At 45.0% G+C, this 19,704-nt stretch overlaps 1 protein-coding gene and 1 long non-coding RNA gene across 3 annotated transcripts in view; one reads left to right on the top strand and one right to left on the bottom strand.

The window, feature by feature from the left end:
- Positions 1 to 838: 838 nt before the first annotated feature.
- ALK (ALK receptor tyrosine kinase) overlaps positions 839 to 19,704 on the bottom strand; it is a 333,317-nt gene continuing 314,451 nt past the window's right edge. Inside the window, exons 10-14 of one of the 2 annotated variants that reach the window (XM_029072439.2) lie at positions 18,947 to 19,039; positions 16,925 to 17,026; positions 14,020 to 14,154; positions 12,777 to 12,867; positions 839 to 9,062 (exon numbers count right to left, since the gene is read on the bottom strand). In XM_029072439.2, the coding sequence (XP_028928272.1) occupies positions 8,355 to 9,062; positions 12,777 to 12,867; positions 14,020 to 14,154; positions 16,925 to 17,026; positions 18,947 to 19,039 (1,129 nt within the window). In that variant the 3' untranslated portion in view covers positions 839 to 8,354. The remainder of the gene's footprint in view (positions 9,063 to 12,776; positions 12,868 to 14,019; positions 14,155 to 16,924; positions 17,027 to 18,946; positions 19,040 to 19,704) is intronic. The other variant, XM_039913097.1, reaches the window with a different exon arrangement.
- LOC114814327 lies at positions 2,500 to 12,000 on the top strand. Its single transcript, XR_005660358.1, has 6 exons — positions 2,500 to 2,585; positions 4,783 to 4,909; positions 5,467 to 5,563; positions 7,915 to 8,002; positions 9,166 to 9,390; positions 9,491 to 12,000. It is a non-coding gene; the product is annotated as an uncharacterized LOC114814327 (long non-coding RNA).

The raw sequence follows: 19,704 nt of genomic DNA, 5'->3' as shown, positions 1-19,704 counted from the left end.
GGAAATTTCCCCTAGGATCAAAAGCAGCGCTTAGTACAGTACCTAGCACAGAGTAAGTGTTTAACAGTTTTACCATTTAAAAATAAAGTGAAGAAAAAATCTGTGAACTGAAGACCTATGTTAATCCACATGTTTAAACAAGAGAATGGATTATAGGTAGAAGGTGAGACTGTTTAGGACACAGTAGCTGGATAGAGAAGAAGCACTTTTGATCATTTTAAAAAATGTTTAACAAATACATGTTTAGAACTCACATAAACTGGACCGTAGAGATCAGGTTGGTTCTCAATGGCATATTAATCATCGTGGGTGCTTTCCAAAACATTCTTTGGTTCTAAAAATTGTAGATTTTAACTAAACATTCTAATTGTTCGAGATCCAGCACTATTTCTCTGATGACATTAGAAATTTTGCTGAGGTTGTGTGTGTGTTCCTTCAGAACAAAGCTGAGGTTTGATGTTTATTCAAAGGTTATGCTATTTATAGCTGGGCAGTAACAATCTTGATGCGCCACATAAAATTCAGAGCTTCAAATCCTCCAGTCGGGATGGACACACCCATAAATGATGATCTGTTAAGGAATATTGGCTTTCAGCAGCTCAGATTATGGGTAAGTTATCTCTGTTTATTCCTTCCACACAAGCAACAGCGTTCTTATTTAATGTAGGACCAAGTATCACTTTTGTCAAAATATTATTAAAATTATACCATCCTGACTTGTAGTTAGAATGGTACAGTTTAAGAATTATTCTCAATTGGCAAATGGAACTGCTCACTAGGCTTCTGCTGTTTTAAATGATTGATTCTAAGAAATTGTAGCACACACACCACTGCACAATGCAAGCCAGTAATGAGAATTTTATTTTTCATTTTTCTTCATGCCTTTGCTTCACTACACTGTTTACAATACAAATACAATAGTCAATACAAAACTCGTATTACCATATATATTATTAGTAATATTTGTCTCATAATAGTATCCCTGAAGTGCATAGGCCCTTATTTATAAACAGTGTCACATAAGCTGCTATACATACAAAAGACATTCCTAATGAAGTTCTGTGTTGCCTGGATTTGAACAAGGTGGACCTTTTTTTTTTTTTTTTTTTTAACAAGCGAAACATGTCTTTGCATATGCCAAAGGAGTTTTTCTTCAGATAAATTTGCTAAATCTCCTTTCTGGGGAGGGAGCAAAAAGGGTTAGATGAGTGTGCATTACTGAGGATGGCAGCATGCATTGCAGAGGAGTCCTTGACCCTGACTACAGACTCTTCCTTAGGGAGGACTCCTAAATGGTTTGCAATGGTAAAAAGACTTCTTAGTTTTTGGGTTTTTTTTTTCCTCTTATCCCCTCAAAACACGATCTAACATGATAAAGCGGCAGTGATTTGTGCTTAAGCATCATTCTCTATGTCTACCTACATTTTTCATAGAAAGGCATGGGGTATACAGTGAGGTCCCTGTAACTGAATGGTTTAAAGTAGAGGATATAAGCCTTAAAATAGCAGGTGGTGTTTTAGGAACAATGAATTCTGCACACAAGCTATATATCTGCTTAAACTTGATTCCTCAACTGAGTCTGATGGGTTTGTTGCTGTTGTGAGGTATTTATTTACTCACCTATTAAACTTCTCAAGGATTGCCTGGGTTTTTGAGATTCCGCCTGGATTTTTAAAATGAGAGAATTCTGCTTCACAGGCGTGTGTTTTTAATAACACTTGGATTTTTCTCAGGAGGAACTAGGCTAGTTTTCTACGTTGCAGTGAATGTTTCATGAATTGGCTAAATGAAGTCATACAGGGTTGCACTTACTGGCATTTCACTGGCACTGCGTTATATTTTAAGGATTTCTAAAGCCCTGGGAATTAAATATCCAACTACTGTGCCTTCCTTGTCACAAATCAGTCTTAGGCTATTTTCTCTAAACTTAATCTTAAAAAGATCCTTTGTGGCTCTACTTGAATTAGACAAAACTCAGTGAAAGCTGAGCTGATGTTTTATTTCCTTTTGTGCTAAACCCTTCAAGTCAGCAGCCTGGAAAGAAACATGTTGAAAACACATGTGTGTCTTCAAGGCTTGCTATCTTATTTCTGGTCTGAGCTGACTCCAGAGGCTCAGCTGAATCTCACTCAGTAACCTCTGTCATTGATGAGAACTGTCTCAGCACAGTCCTTTGAAGTGAAGCAGGGTTATTACTATCCAGCTTTGAAAATAGATTTACAGTGAATTTTAATGGTCTTGAAGAGGGCTAAATTAACAGGAGGGCACACTGGTTTTCTCTTTTTATACAGAATAAGTTCAGTAGCGGGGTAAGTAGTTCAGATTTCAGTCTTGTTGAAGTCACTGATGAATATATTTTGCTACTGGACTCAGTGCATTACCAAAGAACCTGAAATACTATAGCCCAGCATTTTAAACTGTGCAGTTCCCTGCTTGAAATCCTGTTCTCTGTCTCAGAAGGGATTTTAGAAAAAGCCCGAAATTCTGGATGCCAAGCTTCTGTTCCTGACTTGATGCTATTACACTGCACTGCCATGGGAAAAATCAACGCTGTGCCTCTTACTTCCTCCACCTGAAATTTAGAGGTAAGTGTTCCTGTCAGCCTTTCACCCCTCAGAGATGTGAGGGGAACAAGCTAATCACTTAAGGTAACACCAAGTATTGTTTAGAGCCTAATGCTTATTACCCAAAGAAGGGGTCTTATACTTTCCTTGCCATTTATTGGGTGGATTGAGATAGCATTTTCCTTTTACTAGGAAGCTTTTACTATAGCTTTTTTTTTTCTTTTTTTTTTGTATGTGCTAGAGACAAACATGTTGAAAGCCACGGTGACTTCTCCAAAATGGAGTTAGTGTCAATTCAGTGACTTTTCTGGCTTACCTTTCTTGACAGTCACACATTGGGGGTGCCTTCAGCAGCTTCGGGTTAGAGATTGCCCATCTCGGGGAGAAAAATGGCCTTTGTGGCCCTACTGACCTTGGTGGAGTTCTCAGTCATCACTTATTCTTAGAAGGTAATAGTTGGTTGGGGAAAGTCCCAGAAGCCCTGGGCATCATGGCTTTTATTTGGACAGGGAATGTGTCGCCCAACCTGATTAACTTGTATCTACCCCAGTGCTTAGAACTGTGCTTGGCACATAGTATGTGCTTAACAAATGCCACAGTTATTATTGTCATGCAAAAGAGGCCACAAGGACTTGGCAGTCAGTGAAGTGTGCTAGAAGCAGTTGTCATGGTGACCCCTAGAAAAAGAAATATGCACCCAAAACACTCAGGGATATGATATCTTTTCTAAAGTGCTGTGGTCTTTTAGGTTACTTTTTGTAACATATAGAAAGGTATTCTGTTCTGCCGGTTAGTGAGCTATTGAGGCAATCTCGAAATGTTTAATAGATTGTAGGAAAGGGGTCATTTGGTCCCTAGAAGACTTGGCAATAGTTCATTTAGGTTGGGACTGGATTCACCTTTTCCTTTGGCAGTTGAGCTTTGATGAGCTTTCATTGATTAGGTAAAGCACTCTGCTGGTGAAAAGGAAAATATCATGGCAGAGCCAGAGAGTCTAGTGAGAAGCCCATCTCATTGCTTCCCTTTTTGGCTAAAGTTTCCCTAGTTAAATCCCATTCAAAATGGTATGTGAGAAGGCATTCTTCTTACTGAATGATTCTGAGACTTATAAAGCCATAAGCAATGTAACTAGATATTGAAGTAGCGCTTTGTTCTTGTAATTGTGCATTGAAAAAATCTCTCTCCCAGTTTGCTGTGATATTATCTGCTTTCAATAATTAATACTTACTTTTGGGGAAGCATGGGCAACTTTTCTATTGGTCTGGGTTCCCCTGCAGATCCCCAGTCTAGCTGGAGAGCATCTATTAGAGTTGCTGGAGACTGGGGGTGATGGAAAAGAGGAGCAGAGTTGGGGGGGGTACCGATAGACAGTTGCACAGTTCAATTAGGCTGCTAACGTATGGTTTACACCCCAATAAACTGCTGGGTTAGGCTATCACCGATATAGTGGTGTATACTCAGTAAATGCTCAGTAAATACCTTTGATTGATTTAGTGGATGCTGGTGACCTATGCTGGGTCCAGTTCAGCATAAGTAGTTAAATCAAGTTGAGTGGGGGGAGCATTACAGAGCTACCTCCCCTCTGACCCAGTTGTGCAAAGTCAGTGCAGTCAAACCACCCGATTCAAGCAGAATGGAGTGGGGTGAAATGATTGGGGCTGAAATAGTGTAAAGACAGAGAACCAGTCAGTCAATTGAATTTTTTGAGCGCTTATTATGTGCAGAGCACTGTACAAAGTGCTTGGTACAGTGCTCTGTCATTCTCCTTCCGACAGCTCAACAGGATGCTTTCTGAGCACCCGACAGAGGTTTAGTTTACCCTCACTCAAGCTGCAGGCTTCCATTTCAAACCCTCATTCCTGAAGGATTTTAATTCAGATATGTCCTGTTCTTGCTCAAGAAACTGTATATGTTCTCAGTACTGCTAAAGTGTGAACTGGGGAAGAGTGATATCTGGGTTCTGTAGAGGCAGTGTGCAGTGCAGTACCCTAGACTCAGAAAGGTTTGGGGTTCTTAGCAGGGATTTTTCTTGGGCTAAGGTGGGACCTGATTTTCAAGGGAAATAAAACCTTCAGTTACATAACATTGTTTAACTGGAGGAATTGCAGTGTGTTTTCCAATGAGAGTCATGAAAGAAACAATGCTCCTTTGAAAAAATGTTTTTTCTCCTCAGCAGCTTGATATTTGGGCCTTTCAACCTAAACTGTGTCTTTCTAAGAACACAGGACACAAAGACGGGACCTCTGTAGGTGAAGCTACCTTCTGAATATCCTGAATTCCAGTCCCCTGCCCCTCAATGAAAGGGAAGCTGCTGCATCAACCCAAGGAGCGACTTTGGAACTTGGGTATTTATCTCCTTCCTTAGCACTTATATGTATGTAAAATCACACTGAATTATTTATTCTGCAGTTTCTTTCGGATTTATGCTACTGCCTGCTGTGTGATCTTGTTCTCCTTGCCCCCTGTTTGTAAATAATGTACGCCTGCCCCACTCTCTGCAATTAGATTGTAAATCCCTGACGGCAGGGACTGTGTCCTTTTGCACAGTGTCTGGTACATTCTCCCAAATGCTTAACCCTGTGATCTGAACACAGTAGCAGGTGTTCAGTAAATACTGTTGATTGGTTAGGGACAGTTCGACAAAAGTCTTACCACTCCTCCTTACAGAGGTGCTTGTCTAAAAATATGCATATTTGAGATAGGAATTAAAACATTATGTAAACATGGCACTAGAAGTTAGTTGTACAACAGAAAAGTTTCAGAACTACCACTTCTGCTCTCCATCTCTTCTCCAAATCTCTTATAGGAGAAGCCAATTTTAAAGTGTTTATTTTTAGTGGAATGGCAGTGAAGCTAAAACTTGAGCATGATTTTTCTGAACTACTTGGTTAATCCTTCACAGGTCCGGAAAACTGAGGGTGAGGAACAGAGGTCTGCGGAGCTGGGCTGGAACGACCCTGAACCCTATGAGGAAGATTGATTGGGAATGCACAGGAAAGGTAGAAAATTGAATTTGGATATTCTAATTCCTAGCCCCTAATCACTCTTCTGCCCAGGTTGGGGGTTATGAAAATCTCAGAGAGGCTACTCTCTTAATCTGAAGACTGCTGCCATTCTGAGCAAATTGAATTTCCAGCTGCTTCAGGCTGAAGGCCCTTTGCAGATGTAGCAGCTGCTTCTTTGCTGACAGAAAGGTAAGGGGGCGTTGGCTTTTCAAATTTTAGTTTCATGCCTCTTATAAATCAGCTGCTGTAGTTCCCTTTCCATTCAGCTATGCTCCAATATGAAGGATGAGGCTGAGAGTTTAATATTGTATCCTCATAACATCCTTGGAAGGCAGTTAATAGCCCAGTTGGTAGCCAGATGGGGGTAATATAATTCGTTTAAGCTCTCTCAGGAAGTCAGTGGCAGAATTGAGATGAGAAGCCAGATCTCCTGACTCCCTTTCTAGTGTTCCACTCATTTTAGAGCACTCACAAGATTAATCAATCAATGGCATTTATGAGTGCTTACTGAGTGCTTACTGAGAGTCCAGTGCAACAGATTTGGGAATTTATCCAAAATTGGAAATGTTCATGTCACCAAACTTTGCTGGTGGCCTCTTTTTAAGAAATGAAAAATGGTACTGGGTATCTCCCATGTTGGGTTGTGATTGCCTTTTTGAAATCAAATTTTTTGTTGTCATGCAGGTTAGGCTATCACTGACACTTTCTACTGCAGTCAATCCGTTGTTTCTCACCCAGACTAAATAGAAAGGGCAGCAAATCAGGGTGGATAACATGCAGGGAGGCCAGAGCCCAACTTTGTTCCCCATAGGAGCATAACTAGCACCCAAAGATACTAGTGGAGTATCATGGGGGAGCTTCCTTGCCTTGGTCCTGATGTGGGGTTTTAAGCCACTGTTCTCTATTTAGGCTTTTTAAAAAAATTTTGAACATGGTGTAACTTCCTTGACAGAAAAGTTGGCCCTAGAAAAGTCAGTCTGAAATCCATTCAGTCAGTAGGTTTTTTTTTTTTTTTAGCAGCACTGAGGGTTTAAAGTCTTTTTCTGGGCCACAAAGTCAGCAGCTAAATATGTTGCCTAAAGGCACTACTCCTTTCATTAAGTCCTTTTGAATGTAAATGCAGAAAGGAAACGAAATGATAGATGTTTTGTTTTTTTCTTCTTACCTCACTGGGGCACTGACTCTAGCTAGGCCGTGGCAGGAGGCTTTCCCCAGCGATTAGAACAGTGCTTGACACATAGTAAGCACTTAACAAATGCCACAGTTATTATTACCTGCTGATTCAAAGACATCTTTGAATGTAACCAGACTAAAAAGGAAGCTGCTCTAGGAAGAGCCCCAGGACAGAGAAGGGATTCTCAATCTGGGGCTTTGGAACCACAAGCTCTAAAGAGAAATTGCTTTCCCAGGATAGGACAGATCAGCCACTATGCCCATCAGGGAGAGCGGGCAATGGGGAAAGGAAAAGAAAATTATGGGTATGCAGTTTTAATGGGACAAAGGAAAGCCTCTGCAGGAAGTGAGTATAGACTGATCTATAACCCAGTTTATTAAAGGGGAGAACAGAAAAGTAGGGTGACCCTTGGAAGAAGTAGTCAGGCCTCTGAAACAGGTGGTGGTAAACTGGTCTCTTCCCTGAAATCAAAGGCAGAGTTTTCTCATGGTGGTGTTGGGTGAAGAAGCCTGGGGAGAAATTTCAGTTAACACCACCTTTCCTTCCCCTGTGTCAGACCGGGCCTGTCAGGGAAGGAGTAGAGGGAAAGAGAGGCTAACTGCTCAAAAGAGAGCTTCTGATTCAACATCTTTTTATGCCATATTTGTTTAGGTGTTATGCTGCTCCAGTTGCTATGGCTCTATTTATTTCACTGCAAGGCCCTAATGTTTGTTAGTAGTACTTGGTATGTTTCTTGTTGGCATCTGGCCTCTGAGTGGATACATTTTTAGTCCTTGGCAGTGCGTTGCTGCTACTAAAATTCTGCACATTTCTTTGGATCTTCAGTCAGCTATCGCACATGAGGATTTAAAAAACTAGAAACAAGCTTTATTATTTTCGTGCTGGTTTAAGCCACTGGAATTCTCATTCTCAAAGGGCACCTCAGACTATTTGGATACTTTGTGATTTCCTCTGACAGGGGTGGGGCCTGTTAAAGGATATTTCATCCTTGAATTTTTATACTGGTTTGGTCTACCGCCGGAAGCATCTTTCCAGTGCCAGTATAAAACATCTTGGTCAGTATCTTAGCGGCTCCCTGCCTTTCCATATCCTCAGAGGGGCTAGCGCAGTGGGAAATGCCTCAGTCCTAACTTATTTATCAAAGTTAATTGTCCACTTCTTTGTGTTTCAGGAAAATGATGCTCTACCTAACAATGCTGGATCCCTCCCTCAGCCCCTCCCTAACCCTGCTCCCCAAGATGGAACATGACAACAACGAGGTAAGGAAACAACACCGGCGACCCAAACTATGGAACACGGAGGCAGCTAGCCTGCCCTTACTTTGAAGCAGAGCACACGCGGCAATAGTGCGGGACAACCATGCATGGAGGCTTATGCAACCAAATCTGGGCCTTGCAGTCAGCACTCAAATTCTGTTTAGGATATATTCTTCCGGAGTAGGGGGAGAACCCACGCTCACAACCCTCACCGTGCGTTCCGAAACCACGGCGTATGTAGGTGGCACTTTAGAGCGAGTTGGCACAAATCGAAAGGTAGCGGTGTTTGCCTTCTCTCTCTCCACCGCAGAGTCAAGGGCCCCAGAGCTGGGGGAGCAGCGAGGGCGTAGCCAGCTCAGGGGCCGGGCTGGGAGCCGCTACTCTTGTTTCTTAGGAGGGAGTCCTCGTAATTGCCAGTGCCCGAGCCGCTGGTGGCCTCCAAAGGTAAGCCTTGCTGCTGGTAGCCGTAGTTGACGTTCCCACACGGGAAGTGGCGGAGCCTAAACAGAGGCACGTCCTTCAGGCTGGCAGTCAGGGACGATGGTTCTAAAAGCAGGGAGGAGCCTGGCAGCCTGCCAGTCACCACGTTGGGTGGGACAGGACAGTTTCCTTCATGTCCCGCGCTTCCCCTCTCAGGCGGCTGTTCCTTCTCTGCTGGGGGATTGTGTTTGGTGGCAGGTTTCTCTGTAAACCAGGAGCCATACGTTGGGTTCCACAGGCTGGTTGGTTTGTTTCTCGACCCCCGGCCTTTATGTAGCTCCGACGGTGGATTGGATTGGGAATACGCCATGTTGACATGTCCTCCTTCCAAAGCCGGCCCCTTGCGGACGCGGGGCGGGGGTTCGGCCACGGCTGCCCTGGTCATCGCTTTGCGAGAGGCAGCGGAAGTGGGCAGGGGCGGGGGAGCTGGGGGAGCCCGCCCCTCCTCCTTTTTCTCTTGCTGAGGGGATACTAAGAGGGGAGGGATTCCCTCGGGATCTTCGGGTCTCATGGGCACCTTCTCTTCCTCTTCAATCAATGGGCCATATTCTACTGGCAAAGCAGTATTGATTACATCTGGGTCCTGCAGTAGAAGAGAAACAAAAATGATGAGGACTCCATCTTCTACTACCATTTGTGTGCTCTGAGAGGCCTAATGGACTCCGCTTCCTCTTCTCTTTCCTCAGTGCCTTTCCATCCTCATTTTAGGGAGGGCTATTTCTGATTTCCACTGGAAGCAACTAACCCTCGATCCTAGAGGGACCGGAGTAACAGTGGACTCCTGGCTGGAATCCTGGCTTTTTCTCAAACCTTCATGAGGTGTGGTACTGAGAGAGGAAGGGAATGGATGATCCTGGTTGTACTGGACTCGGGGAGCAAGTATGAACCTGTGCTTAATTCATTCCCCAACGGTAAGTCTAACTCATTACCTGAAAGCTAAATTCAAACGCTTTTGACCTCTAAGAAATCCATATGGAATTCCATTCCGATTCCAATCTACTTTTCTGACAGGAGCTTGCAGGCACTCAATGTGGAAAGGACATCAGCTTACAAGGCTGTGACATTTTATTTCATTCCACACTCCCATTCAGCTGCCACTTCAGCATTTCACATGGAAGAAGGAAGCCGCCCAGATCTGGGAGTCAGAGGACCTGGATTTGAATTCCAGCTCTGCTGTGTGTTGGTGGGTGAGTTACTTGACATTTCTGTTCCTCAGTTTCCGCATCTGATTACCTTACCTGCCCCAGCACTTAGTGCAGTGCTTGTCACATAGTAAGCGCTTAATGAGTGCCATACTTACTGTAATTATTAAGAGCATTTGGCTAGGAATGTGACTGTGATACCAAGCAGCCAGGTCTGCCTGCTGGAAACTCTGCTGGAGGGATGGTAAGAGCTGCATTTTATGAGATTATCTTTCTAAATCTTCCATTTTTGTGTTGCATGTCTCCATATTCCATTTCATCTAGCTCTCAGAGCATCTGGGATAGGTTGATTAGGGGATTACACTCACATTAAACTATTACCAGGTACAGCATTGTAATGTAAATACAGGCATTTTTGAGATTGCATAACTCCAGTGGGACAGTACAATTCTGTTTTCTACTCTGGGTTTATCTGAAAGACTTTCTTTCAGTTGTTCCATTGCCTCTGTTTAGAGGGGAGGTGAAAAAGCCCATTATGAGGCGTCTGTGAGGGTCAAAGCCAGTTGTTCATTTAAAAAAAAACATTTGCCAAATCCACATGTTCTTTGGTGCAGAGTTTTTCAACCAAATGAAAGTGAGATTTTCAGCTAGTACTTAAAGAGGGCTCACAGATGGGTCTTTAGCCGGGAGACTTGAGACTGAGTACAAAAGTGGTGTGTGCTTTTCGATTGGCTTGGGAATCTGCCCAGGTGACCATTTCTACTCACCCCTGGGGGTGGGTGGACTACAGGATGGTCTAGGGAGAAAAAGCCAGAAATACATTGTTTGATGGGTATTACTGTTGCTGGACTCAAAGCTGAACTTCCATTAGAAATCTCTTCAAAACTCTGCCTACCCTTTTCAGGCTCTCACATCAAACATTGGAAGTGCCAACAGCAGAAGAGACCCATAATCTATTCCAGGAAGAGAGGTGAGTGCCTTCTCTGCAGCCAACATACATCAGGATTAGCACTATGGAGAATTCTTAAGTTCCTATAGCCAGGCTCACTCTCAACATGTCCACATTCTGGGACTTTTTAGAAAACTGGTCTTGCTTAATTAAGTATGAGCAAACCACTTGGGTCAACTAGCAAACTGGAATGAATCCCTCATTTTGAGCGATCATTCTGCCCATTCAGCATGCACTTCCTGGAAAACCCATCTCACTTCCCCAAACCAGGCCTTGGGCTTAGCAGGTTGAAACTGCGAAAGAAGTGTTGGATGGTGCTGGGGAGCTAAATGATGGGGAGGAGCTTGGGATCTGCTGTTCTCCTGACCAGCAAGGAGGTACCTGGAGAGTGAATGACACCCAGCACAGCCCAACCTTTGAGAAAGTCCTGGTTGGAGGGCTTTGAAGGAGGCCAGGTTGATGCCTGACTCACCCTGGTTTTGACCTAGACCCCTGCACTCCCACTTACTCAATTTGGGAAAAGATTGAGAGGATTCAAAGCTAAGGGGATCGTTTGAATATTTGGCTTGCAGCTATGCTGCCCCTTTGAATACATCAGTGTTGCAATTTCCTTATCCCCCAGGGAGGAGAAGGGATGGCAGAAGTACCATAATGTAGACAGGAAATAAGAGATCAGGTGTTAAAGCATGCATTAATCCATCCTCTTAACCTGGTGAAGGAAGAGGCAAATGCTGGTATTGTAACATATAGTTTTGTTCTACAATTTTGAATAAGTGGCCAGGCATCCCAATTTAGCAGTTCTGTCCAAAAATGTAAGGATCCCTTCTACCTGCTGCTTTAGGTTCTTCCAGATATTGAGGTAAGTGGCTGCCCCTGTCTACTTAGGGTAGGCTAGAGCTATAGGGAGGGGAGAGAGAAAAGGGGCATCCAGGACATGAAACACTTCTCCCTTCCTCTGCCCTGAGCCTTTTTCCTGTTCTCTCCCATCCCTATAGTGCCCCTTTGGCTGGGGATGTAAGTAAATCACCACTAACTTGTTTTGCTTAGTTTTGCAGGAGACTGTTACCTCCCGAAAGCCGGAGCTGGGAAAGACCTCCAGATCAAGGGATCTGCCACATTACTCTCTCCTTTCCTTTCTCTTTTCTCTCTGGCATGCTGATTACTGTGCAGATGGATGCCCAGTTTTTAACTCTAGGGTCCCAGTGGCACAGCAATTTAGAGCCAGCTATGGGAGAGACTCTGTCGGGGACTCGGATTTGTTCTCCACATCCCCATGGGCTGGCTTTTGAGATGTGGAGAAATCCTGGTAGACTGTACGCTCCTTTGGGGCAGGCACTGTGTCTAAAAACTCCCTTGTATTGTATTTTCTTAGTGCTGTGCACACAGTACGTGTTCAATAAATGCCATTGTTGGTCTATGGTTATCTCGTTCCCGTGACAGTACGTCTCTGTGATTTAGCAGGTTCCGTATACACCAATTACATAGACATTGCCTTTAAACAGTAACCTAATAATATTGACAAGGTCTATTACTTGGTTCAGTAGCCTCTTAAACTAGATCCAGGAATAAACACCTAGCCCTGATCTACCACCTGCTCCTACTTTAAACACAGGGTTTCTCCTTCCCTTAGCAGTTGCCCTCCAATGATAACTTACCCTGTTGAAACTCGGCTTTCCTGGTGAACAGCAGATATGTACTTGCTTGCCTTTGGAAGCTGACTTGGTTCAAGGACTTCCTCTTCTTAACTGCCACCTCTTCACTTCATTCCTTCCCTGTAATTGGCTGTGTGCCAGCTGAGGGATTGACCTCTTACATTAAGGCTTCCCCCTCCTTTACCTCATCTAACCCTGCCCCTTTTTGGGTCTTCTCCACTTAACCTGCCTCAGGTGACCAGATTTCTAATCACCTTGGCTTTGGAAAACCAAGCAGGGATGTGGTTTGACTAAGATCTCTCAGGGCAAAAGGCAGGTTTGGGGTGCCTCCTTTAAAGATCCTGAAACTCTTAGTAAAATCTTATTCCTTGGACTCAGATTTACAGGAGAATTGAACCAGGGCCCTCAAAGCACACATCACCCTAGAAAGGTAACCTTGCCCTCTGTCAGCCACACCTTCTTCCACAATGCCTTCTAACCTGATCTTCTCTGGCTGGTCCAACCCAAGTCTTCCTCAGCCAGAGCCAATATCAATGAAGAGAAGAATGAAATACCTGGGTGCAGTACTCAATCCTTTCCAAGATGATGGCAAAGTTGGGTCTGTCTTCGGGCTGATGCTGCCAGCACTGGGTCATTATCCGGTACCTAAAAAGAAAGTAGAGAGAAGCTTATAAGCAGGAGGAGGCAACAGATGGAATACAGTACCCCTTTTTACCTTCAGGTTAGTACGGTGCTCTGCACATAGTGAGCCCTCAATAAATAACGATTGAATAAATGGAGTCCAACCTAGGCTCAGGGTACTGTTGTCAAGGGCTGCCTGCTGGTGGTGGGTTGGGAGTATTGAGTGGGGGCATCCACAGCTAAATGAGAGTAAAGCCCTTCACCACTCTGCCTAGGGGGAGAGCAGAAAAGATAAGCCTCCCTACCTCAGTGGAAAACACTGGAGGGGGAAGGGAGGCACAGATCTGGGCCAGGAGACCAGGGTTTTATCCTTCCCTTGGGAGTGCTAAGAGATAAGAATAATTACAGTACTTGTTAAGCACTTACTATGTGTTCTAAGTGCTGGGGTAGATACAAGTTAATCAGATTGAAGACAGTCCCTGTTTCACATAGGTCTCACAGTCTTAACAGATAAGGAAATCTTTTATAGATAAGAGAACTGAGGCCCAGAGAAGTGGGGTGACTTGCCCAAGGTCATGCAGCAGACAGAGTCCAGGATTAGCATCCAGATCCTTTTGACTCCCAGACCTGTGCTCTAGCCACCAAGTCATGCCGCTTCTCAGACACTCAGTGATTACACAACTTGAAACTTTAGAGCTGCACGCACTAGAAAAAAATGTGTGAAGCAGCGTGGCCTAAGTGGAAAGAACACAGGCCTGGAAGTTGGAGGACTTGAGTTCTAATCCTGACTTCACTTGTTTGCTGTGTGAGCTCGGACAAGTCACTTCACTTCTCTGTGCCTCGGTTCCCCATCTGCAAAATGAAGATTCAATACCTGTTCTCCATCTTACTGTGAGCCCCATGTGGGACCTAATTGTTGTATTGACCCCAGCACCTTAGTACAGTGCTTGGAACAATGTAAGTACTTAAACACCACAATTATTATTATCTTGTTTTTTAGCCCAGGAGCAGCTATTTAACCTGACAAAGTCAGAGACACTCTCTGATCCCATAGTACCTTGTAAGGGAACAATTGGCACTCTGAACTTCCCTTTTCCCTATAAGATGCTTCTGTCCTAGCGGGTAATTTAAAATGGAGCAAAACACTTAGGTTTAAGAAAAAAAAAAAAGTCATACACTGGCCCAGGGCAGCTTTTTGGTGGATCCATCCGACCTCCACTGGTGACGAACTCCAGAACTTCCTGGTTGCTTTTACTGGGGTAGGGCATGTATCCAAGGGAGAATATTTCCCACAGCAGCACTCCAAAGGACCTGGGCAGAGAACAGAAGATAAGGTCATCAACACCACTGAATGACTGAACTTTGCTTAAAGTTATTCATTCAATTGTATTTATTGAGCGCTTACTGTGTGCAGAGCATTGTACTAAGCGCTTGGAAAGTACAATTCAGCAAGAAACAGTGACAATCCCTACCCAACAACGGGCTCGCAAACCCTACTTGCAAAATATATCATGAAATCTCTACAAAACAATCTCTATATAAACCACCATTAGGTGGCCAGAGGAAATAGGCCCCTGTTGAAACACAGGGCCGTGCATTATCATCAGTTAGAAAGCATTCCTGTTCTGAATGTCATATCCTCAGGAAAGAGGTTTCACTTGTATACGGTAATAATGACACTTACTGAACATCCACTGATCAAAGAAGTGGAATACAGTACCGTGCTGTGCACACAGTGAGCGCTCAATAAATAACGATCGAATAAATGGAGTCCAACCTAGACTCAGGGTACTGTTGAATGGGGGAAATACACATAAATATTTGCAAATAGAACTAGAAAAATAAAGTTACACAGAAGGACCTACATATGACACCCCTTTCTTCCAGGGAGGTCAAAGCACTTGGTGAAGATATTTTCTTGAGCTCCGAGTGAAGAAAGGAATGGGTGGGGAGGCAGAGAAGCTCCTCTTCTATTCTGTAAACTCTCTGTGGGCAGGGACCAGGCCACTTCTTTGTTCTGCACATTCCATCTATTCTTTAAGCGCTTAAGTTCAGTGCTCTGGCACACAGCACGTGCCCAATACATGCCACTGAAGTGGGGAGGGCACTCCCAGGGCCCGGAGATACTGGCTCAAGATTGTGAGCCTCTTCAGTGAGGAGACTGTGTGTCTTATTTCTGTTGTGCTTCCCAACCACTTAATACAATTCTGGGTACTCTGTGGGCCCTTAGTCAACACCACTGATCGATTGGAAGGAGAGTGAGTCGGAGAGAGCGATTCAGAGACAAATCAGGAGTCTGCCTCCCTTTTAGTGACACTCTTCTCCTTGTTAAACTCTGCCTCCTCCCCACACCAGATAGAAACTCCTAGAGACTCCAAGACAATCGTTCTCTTCCAGAGCTGAGGAGTAGGGGAAGGTAAGAGAAACTTCAGCTGAGGGTAGCTATTGCCAGCCACCTCTCTGCTGAGGGAGGAATTTTGAGTAGCAGCAGCAACAACGGCTTCCCTAAGCCCTCATTTCCTTCTTTCCCACTTCCTTCATGGCCCTGACTTGCTCCCTTCATTCACCACCCCCACCCACGGTACTGTCTCCCCACCCCTCAGACTGTAAACTCGCTGTGGACTGGGAATGTGTCTGTTATATTGTTCTGTTATACTCTCCCAAGGGCTTAGTAGGTGCCCTGCATACAATAAGGACTCAATAAATACTATTGATTGGTTGGGCTCCCAGCTGAGAGAGGTTCCTTTTCTGGTTTGGTCTAGGGTTACCTAAAGTGGGAGTTTCATAGAGACCATCCACCTCTCACAAGGGAGTAATCTGAGAAGTCATTTGTCGGGGACATCTTTGACACTGTAACTCGGGTTTCCTGAGCTCCAAGTCCAGCATTTACCTTCCATCAATTTCCCAATTCTTTCTGTGTCAGGGGAAGTTGTGAGCCCCGTGTGGGACAGGGACTGTGTCCAACCTGAATAACTTGTATCTACCCCAGTGCCTTGAACAGTGCTTGACACATAGTAAGTGCTTAACAAATGCCATAACAGTAATAGTGGATTAAGGAAGTGCATGGTGTATGCATTGTCCAGTGAAATGGGGATTAAGAGAAGCAACGAGGCCTAGTGGAAAGAGGACCTGGGTTCTAATCCCAGCTCCACCATCTGTCTTAACCTTGGGCAAGTCATTTAAATTGTCTGTGCCTCAGTTCCCTCATCTGTGAAGTGGGGATCAAGACTGCGAGTCTCACGTGAGACAGGAACTGTTTCCAATTTATCTTGGATCTAACCCAACACTTAGTATAGTGCCTGGCACATAGGAAGCATTTAACAAATACCATAAAACTCCCCCAAAAACCCAAACTGGAAGGATTGGGTGGGGATGGGGGGGGGGCGGGTAACTCAGGAAGGAGTGGGGTTGTGGGTGTTCACTGCCTACAAAGGACTGGCGGCAAGGGTTTTGATCATCTCTGCGTGTCTTAATAATAATAGTATTTGTTAAGCACTTACTATGTGAAGTACTGGGAGTGATGCAAACAAATCGGGTTGGACATAGACCCTTCCCACATGGAGCTCAGTCTTAATCCCCAATTTAAAGATGAGGTAACTGAGGCCTAAAGAAGTGAAGTGATTTGACCAAGGTCACACAGCAGACAAGTGGCAGAGCTGGGATTAGAAGCCAGGTCCTTCTGACTAAAGGTCCTTTCCACTAGGCCATGCTGCTTCTTCATTAAGTTAAGCAGTTTGATACTTGTGGACATCATTTGGGAACTCTGGAAGCCACTAACCTCTGAGTCCACCTCCTTCCCCTATTTCTATTCTTCCCTTCATGCCTGAAGTGACTCTGGCTATCAAAGCACCTCTCTGACATCATTAAACTTCATTTTCCCGGGAAGCCAGTATCAAATCTTGCCTCTCAATGCCTAGCAACAGTCTGCCCCACAATCAGCCCCAGCGGTCCCAGACTGAAGACATTTTAGACCGCATGTGTATGCTGGGCCTCCCTTCTGAGTTCCCGACAGCCCCCCAGGCCCTGACCCGAAAGGGGTGTCATGTCAGTGTCATCTGATGAGGACAGAGAGGGGACTCACCATGTGTCTGTTTTGGAAGTGAAGATCCCCTCCATGAAGGCTTCGGGGGGCATCCACTTAACTGGAAGCATCGCACAGCCTCCCTTCCTGTAATAGCTTGCTCTGTGGGAGGAAAAAGAAAATCGAACCCAATCCCGGAGAGGGCACTGAGCGGGGGCTGAGTTTGGCAGCGGGAGAAAGTAGCAGCAATACAGCCAGTGTCTCATTAAGGGATTAAACTCGACGAGGGGTTAGGAGAGCGGAGGGTGGGAGAATGTTGCTTCATTTAGTTAAGGACTTAAACTGTGTCATTAATTGGGCACAAAGCGGACCAACAGACGAGAGATGCGAAGACGAAAAGTCGCTCTTTCCTGGGGCCATTGGAGGCTCCGGATATGTCCCCTGACTATCCAGCCGGATGCTAATTAAATCTAAGTAGCTGGTCACCTAGCAGCAGAAAATTAGCCTGCTAGGGGCCCTGGCCCTCATCCCTGAAAACAAGGGCAGCTAAGAAGGTTGCCAGGGTCAGGGAAGGTTGCCAATCCCACTGTGGTCTCTGGCAGCTCGCCCCTGGTGTGTGGGAAGGGAGGAGAAAGCACAGTCCCTCCCATCCCACAGGGCATCATGGAGGTGGGCAGTCCTAGAGGACACCTGGGCATTCCCACTGGCTCCTAGAGATCTGGAGGGGACTAGACTCCCTAATAATAATAATCATACTTGCTAAGTGCTTACTATGTGCCAAAACACCATTCTAAAGTGCTGGGGTAGATGCAAGTCAATCAGGTTCAATACAGTCCGTGTCCCACATGAGGTTCACACTCTTATTCCCCATTTTACAGATGAGGTAACTGAGGCCCAGAGAAGTGAAGTGACTTGCACAAAGTCACCCAGCAGACATGTGGCAGAGCTGGAATTAGAACCCAGGTCCTTCGGACTCCCAGGCCTATGCTGTACTAAGCCTGTACTAAACCATGCTGCTTCTCAGGGGGTCTGAGACCCTAGCCGGGGTCTCCTAATTGCACCGTCTTGTGGGGGCTCGCCCTGGAACCATCTTGTTCCCATGGGGTCCCCCCAAGGCAGCTATGGACCTGGGATTTCCTGTAGTCTCCAAAGCTTTCCTTAATTGCATTCCCTTCTAGTCTGGAAGCTTGTTGTGGGTAGGGAACACGTCTACCAACTCTGTTCTACAGTACTCTCCCAAGAACTTACTGCTCTGCACACAGTAAGCACTCAATAAATATGACTGACTCATTGCACTGTGGGGCTTTCTCAGTGTGTCCCCTGACTGCAGCCTCCCCCCCACCCCTCTCCACCACCTTATTGTCTACCAACATCAGAGAGGATTCAAGGAAATGTGCTGAGGTGTTGGGACCCCTACTGAAAGCCCTCTGAGGAAAACAGCCACCCTGCAGAGCCAACACAGAGGTTCAGGTTTGTCTTTTGACTCTGTCCGAACCTTGTAAATAAGCATGAGATTTTTATCACTTCCCACTGTGTCCAGACCAGCTGGTCCTTGTACACAGTTACAGTGGGAGTGAAATGTCTGAAATAAGTATTTTTCCCACTTGCCAAGCAGCCATTTCTAACCTCTGGAAGGGAATCCAAGGTTGTATTGCAGCAGTAAATCAAGGTACCTGGATTCATCTTTCTTATCTGGATTTCTAAACAAAAGGCTCTATCGGCCTTGACCCTGGAATTTTCGGCTAAGCGGGCAGGGGTTAACTGGCCCCTGTGTTAAATATCAAGCAGGTGGAAGGCCCAGGCTTTCAAATTTCAGGCCAGGCTCGAGGCTATAGAGTCTCCAGCCTCTGAGGGGCCATCTTTCTTGTGATATTTATGAGTACTTATGAGTATTGCACTTTCCTAAGTGCTTAGTGGAGTGGTCTGCACATACTAAGCACTCAATAAATACCACTGATTGATTGAGTACTGGAGCAGTTTCCTGAATGTGGTTGGTGATGTGAGACCACTCTAAGTCCAGCTCTCTTTGGCTTTTCTCCCAGGAGACGGGTACCGGGTAATAAGGGTTGTTTACTTCCTCACCTGTAGATGTCTCTGGCCATCCCGAAGTCTCCAATCTTGGCCACTCTTCCAGGACCTGGACAAGTCAAGAGACAATTCCTGGCAGCGATATCTCTGGAAGGTCAAAAAAGCAAAAGTGTAAGCTCACCTCTTCCTTTAAAAATGATCTATATAATTCCAGCCACCCGCCACTCCCTCCACCCCCCCAAAAAAAAATAGACCACCACCTCAATTAGGTGGATATTTCAAGCATAAGAGATTTTTTGGCCTGAAAATTTACTGAAGATTGGCCCTTAGTCTCCCAGTTCATTCTCAGTAAAGAAAATGAATAAAAAAACCAAAGAAAATTGATTTTCATTTCTCATTTTCTTTTTCTCCTAAATTCCTCCTGAGTTCCTCATTTCCAGGAAAAAGGGAAGTAGAAAGAAAATGAGTGAGTGGATAAGCTCAGGCTAGGAGTCCAAATTTGGGGCTCAATCATTTGAGAAGCTAAAGGAAGGTTCGGAGGAGTTGAACAAAAAAGTGGCTAGGGGATTAGAAAGAAGAAAGGAGTTAGGGCTTGGGAGACTGAGCTGGGTGTAGGATACAGATGGCCTTCTCTCCAGTGAGGGCAGAACAAGAGGCAGTGGGAGAGGTTTAGCTGAAGAGAAGACCTTCCTGGGAGGGATGATTGTAAAACCCAGGAAAGTGTTTCTTGGAACTCCTTTTGCTGGAGAACTTTCAACATCAGATGGCTGTCTAGGGAGGAGAATGAGAATAAAGGGTAAGTTTGCTTGGAG

Source organism: Ornithorhynchus anatinus, chromosome 9 (assembly GCF_004115215.2).
Source record: "Ornithorhynchus anatinus isolate Pmale09 chromosome 9, mOrnAna1.pri.v4, whole genome shotgun sequence".
Classification (NCBI taxonomy): Eukaryota; Metazoa; Chordata; class Mammalia; order Monotremata; family Ornithorhynchidae; genus Ornithorhynchus; species Ornithorhynchus anatinus.
This window is presented reverse-complemented; position numbering and strand designations above follow the sequence as displayed.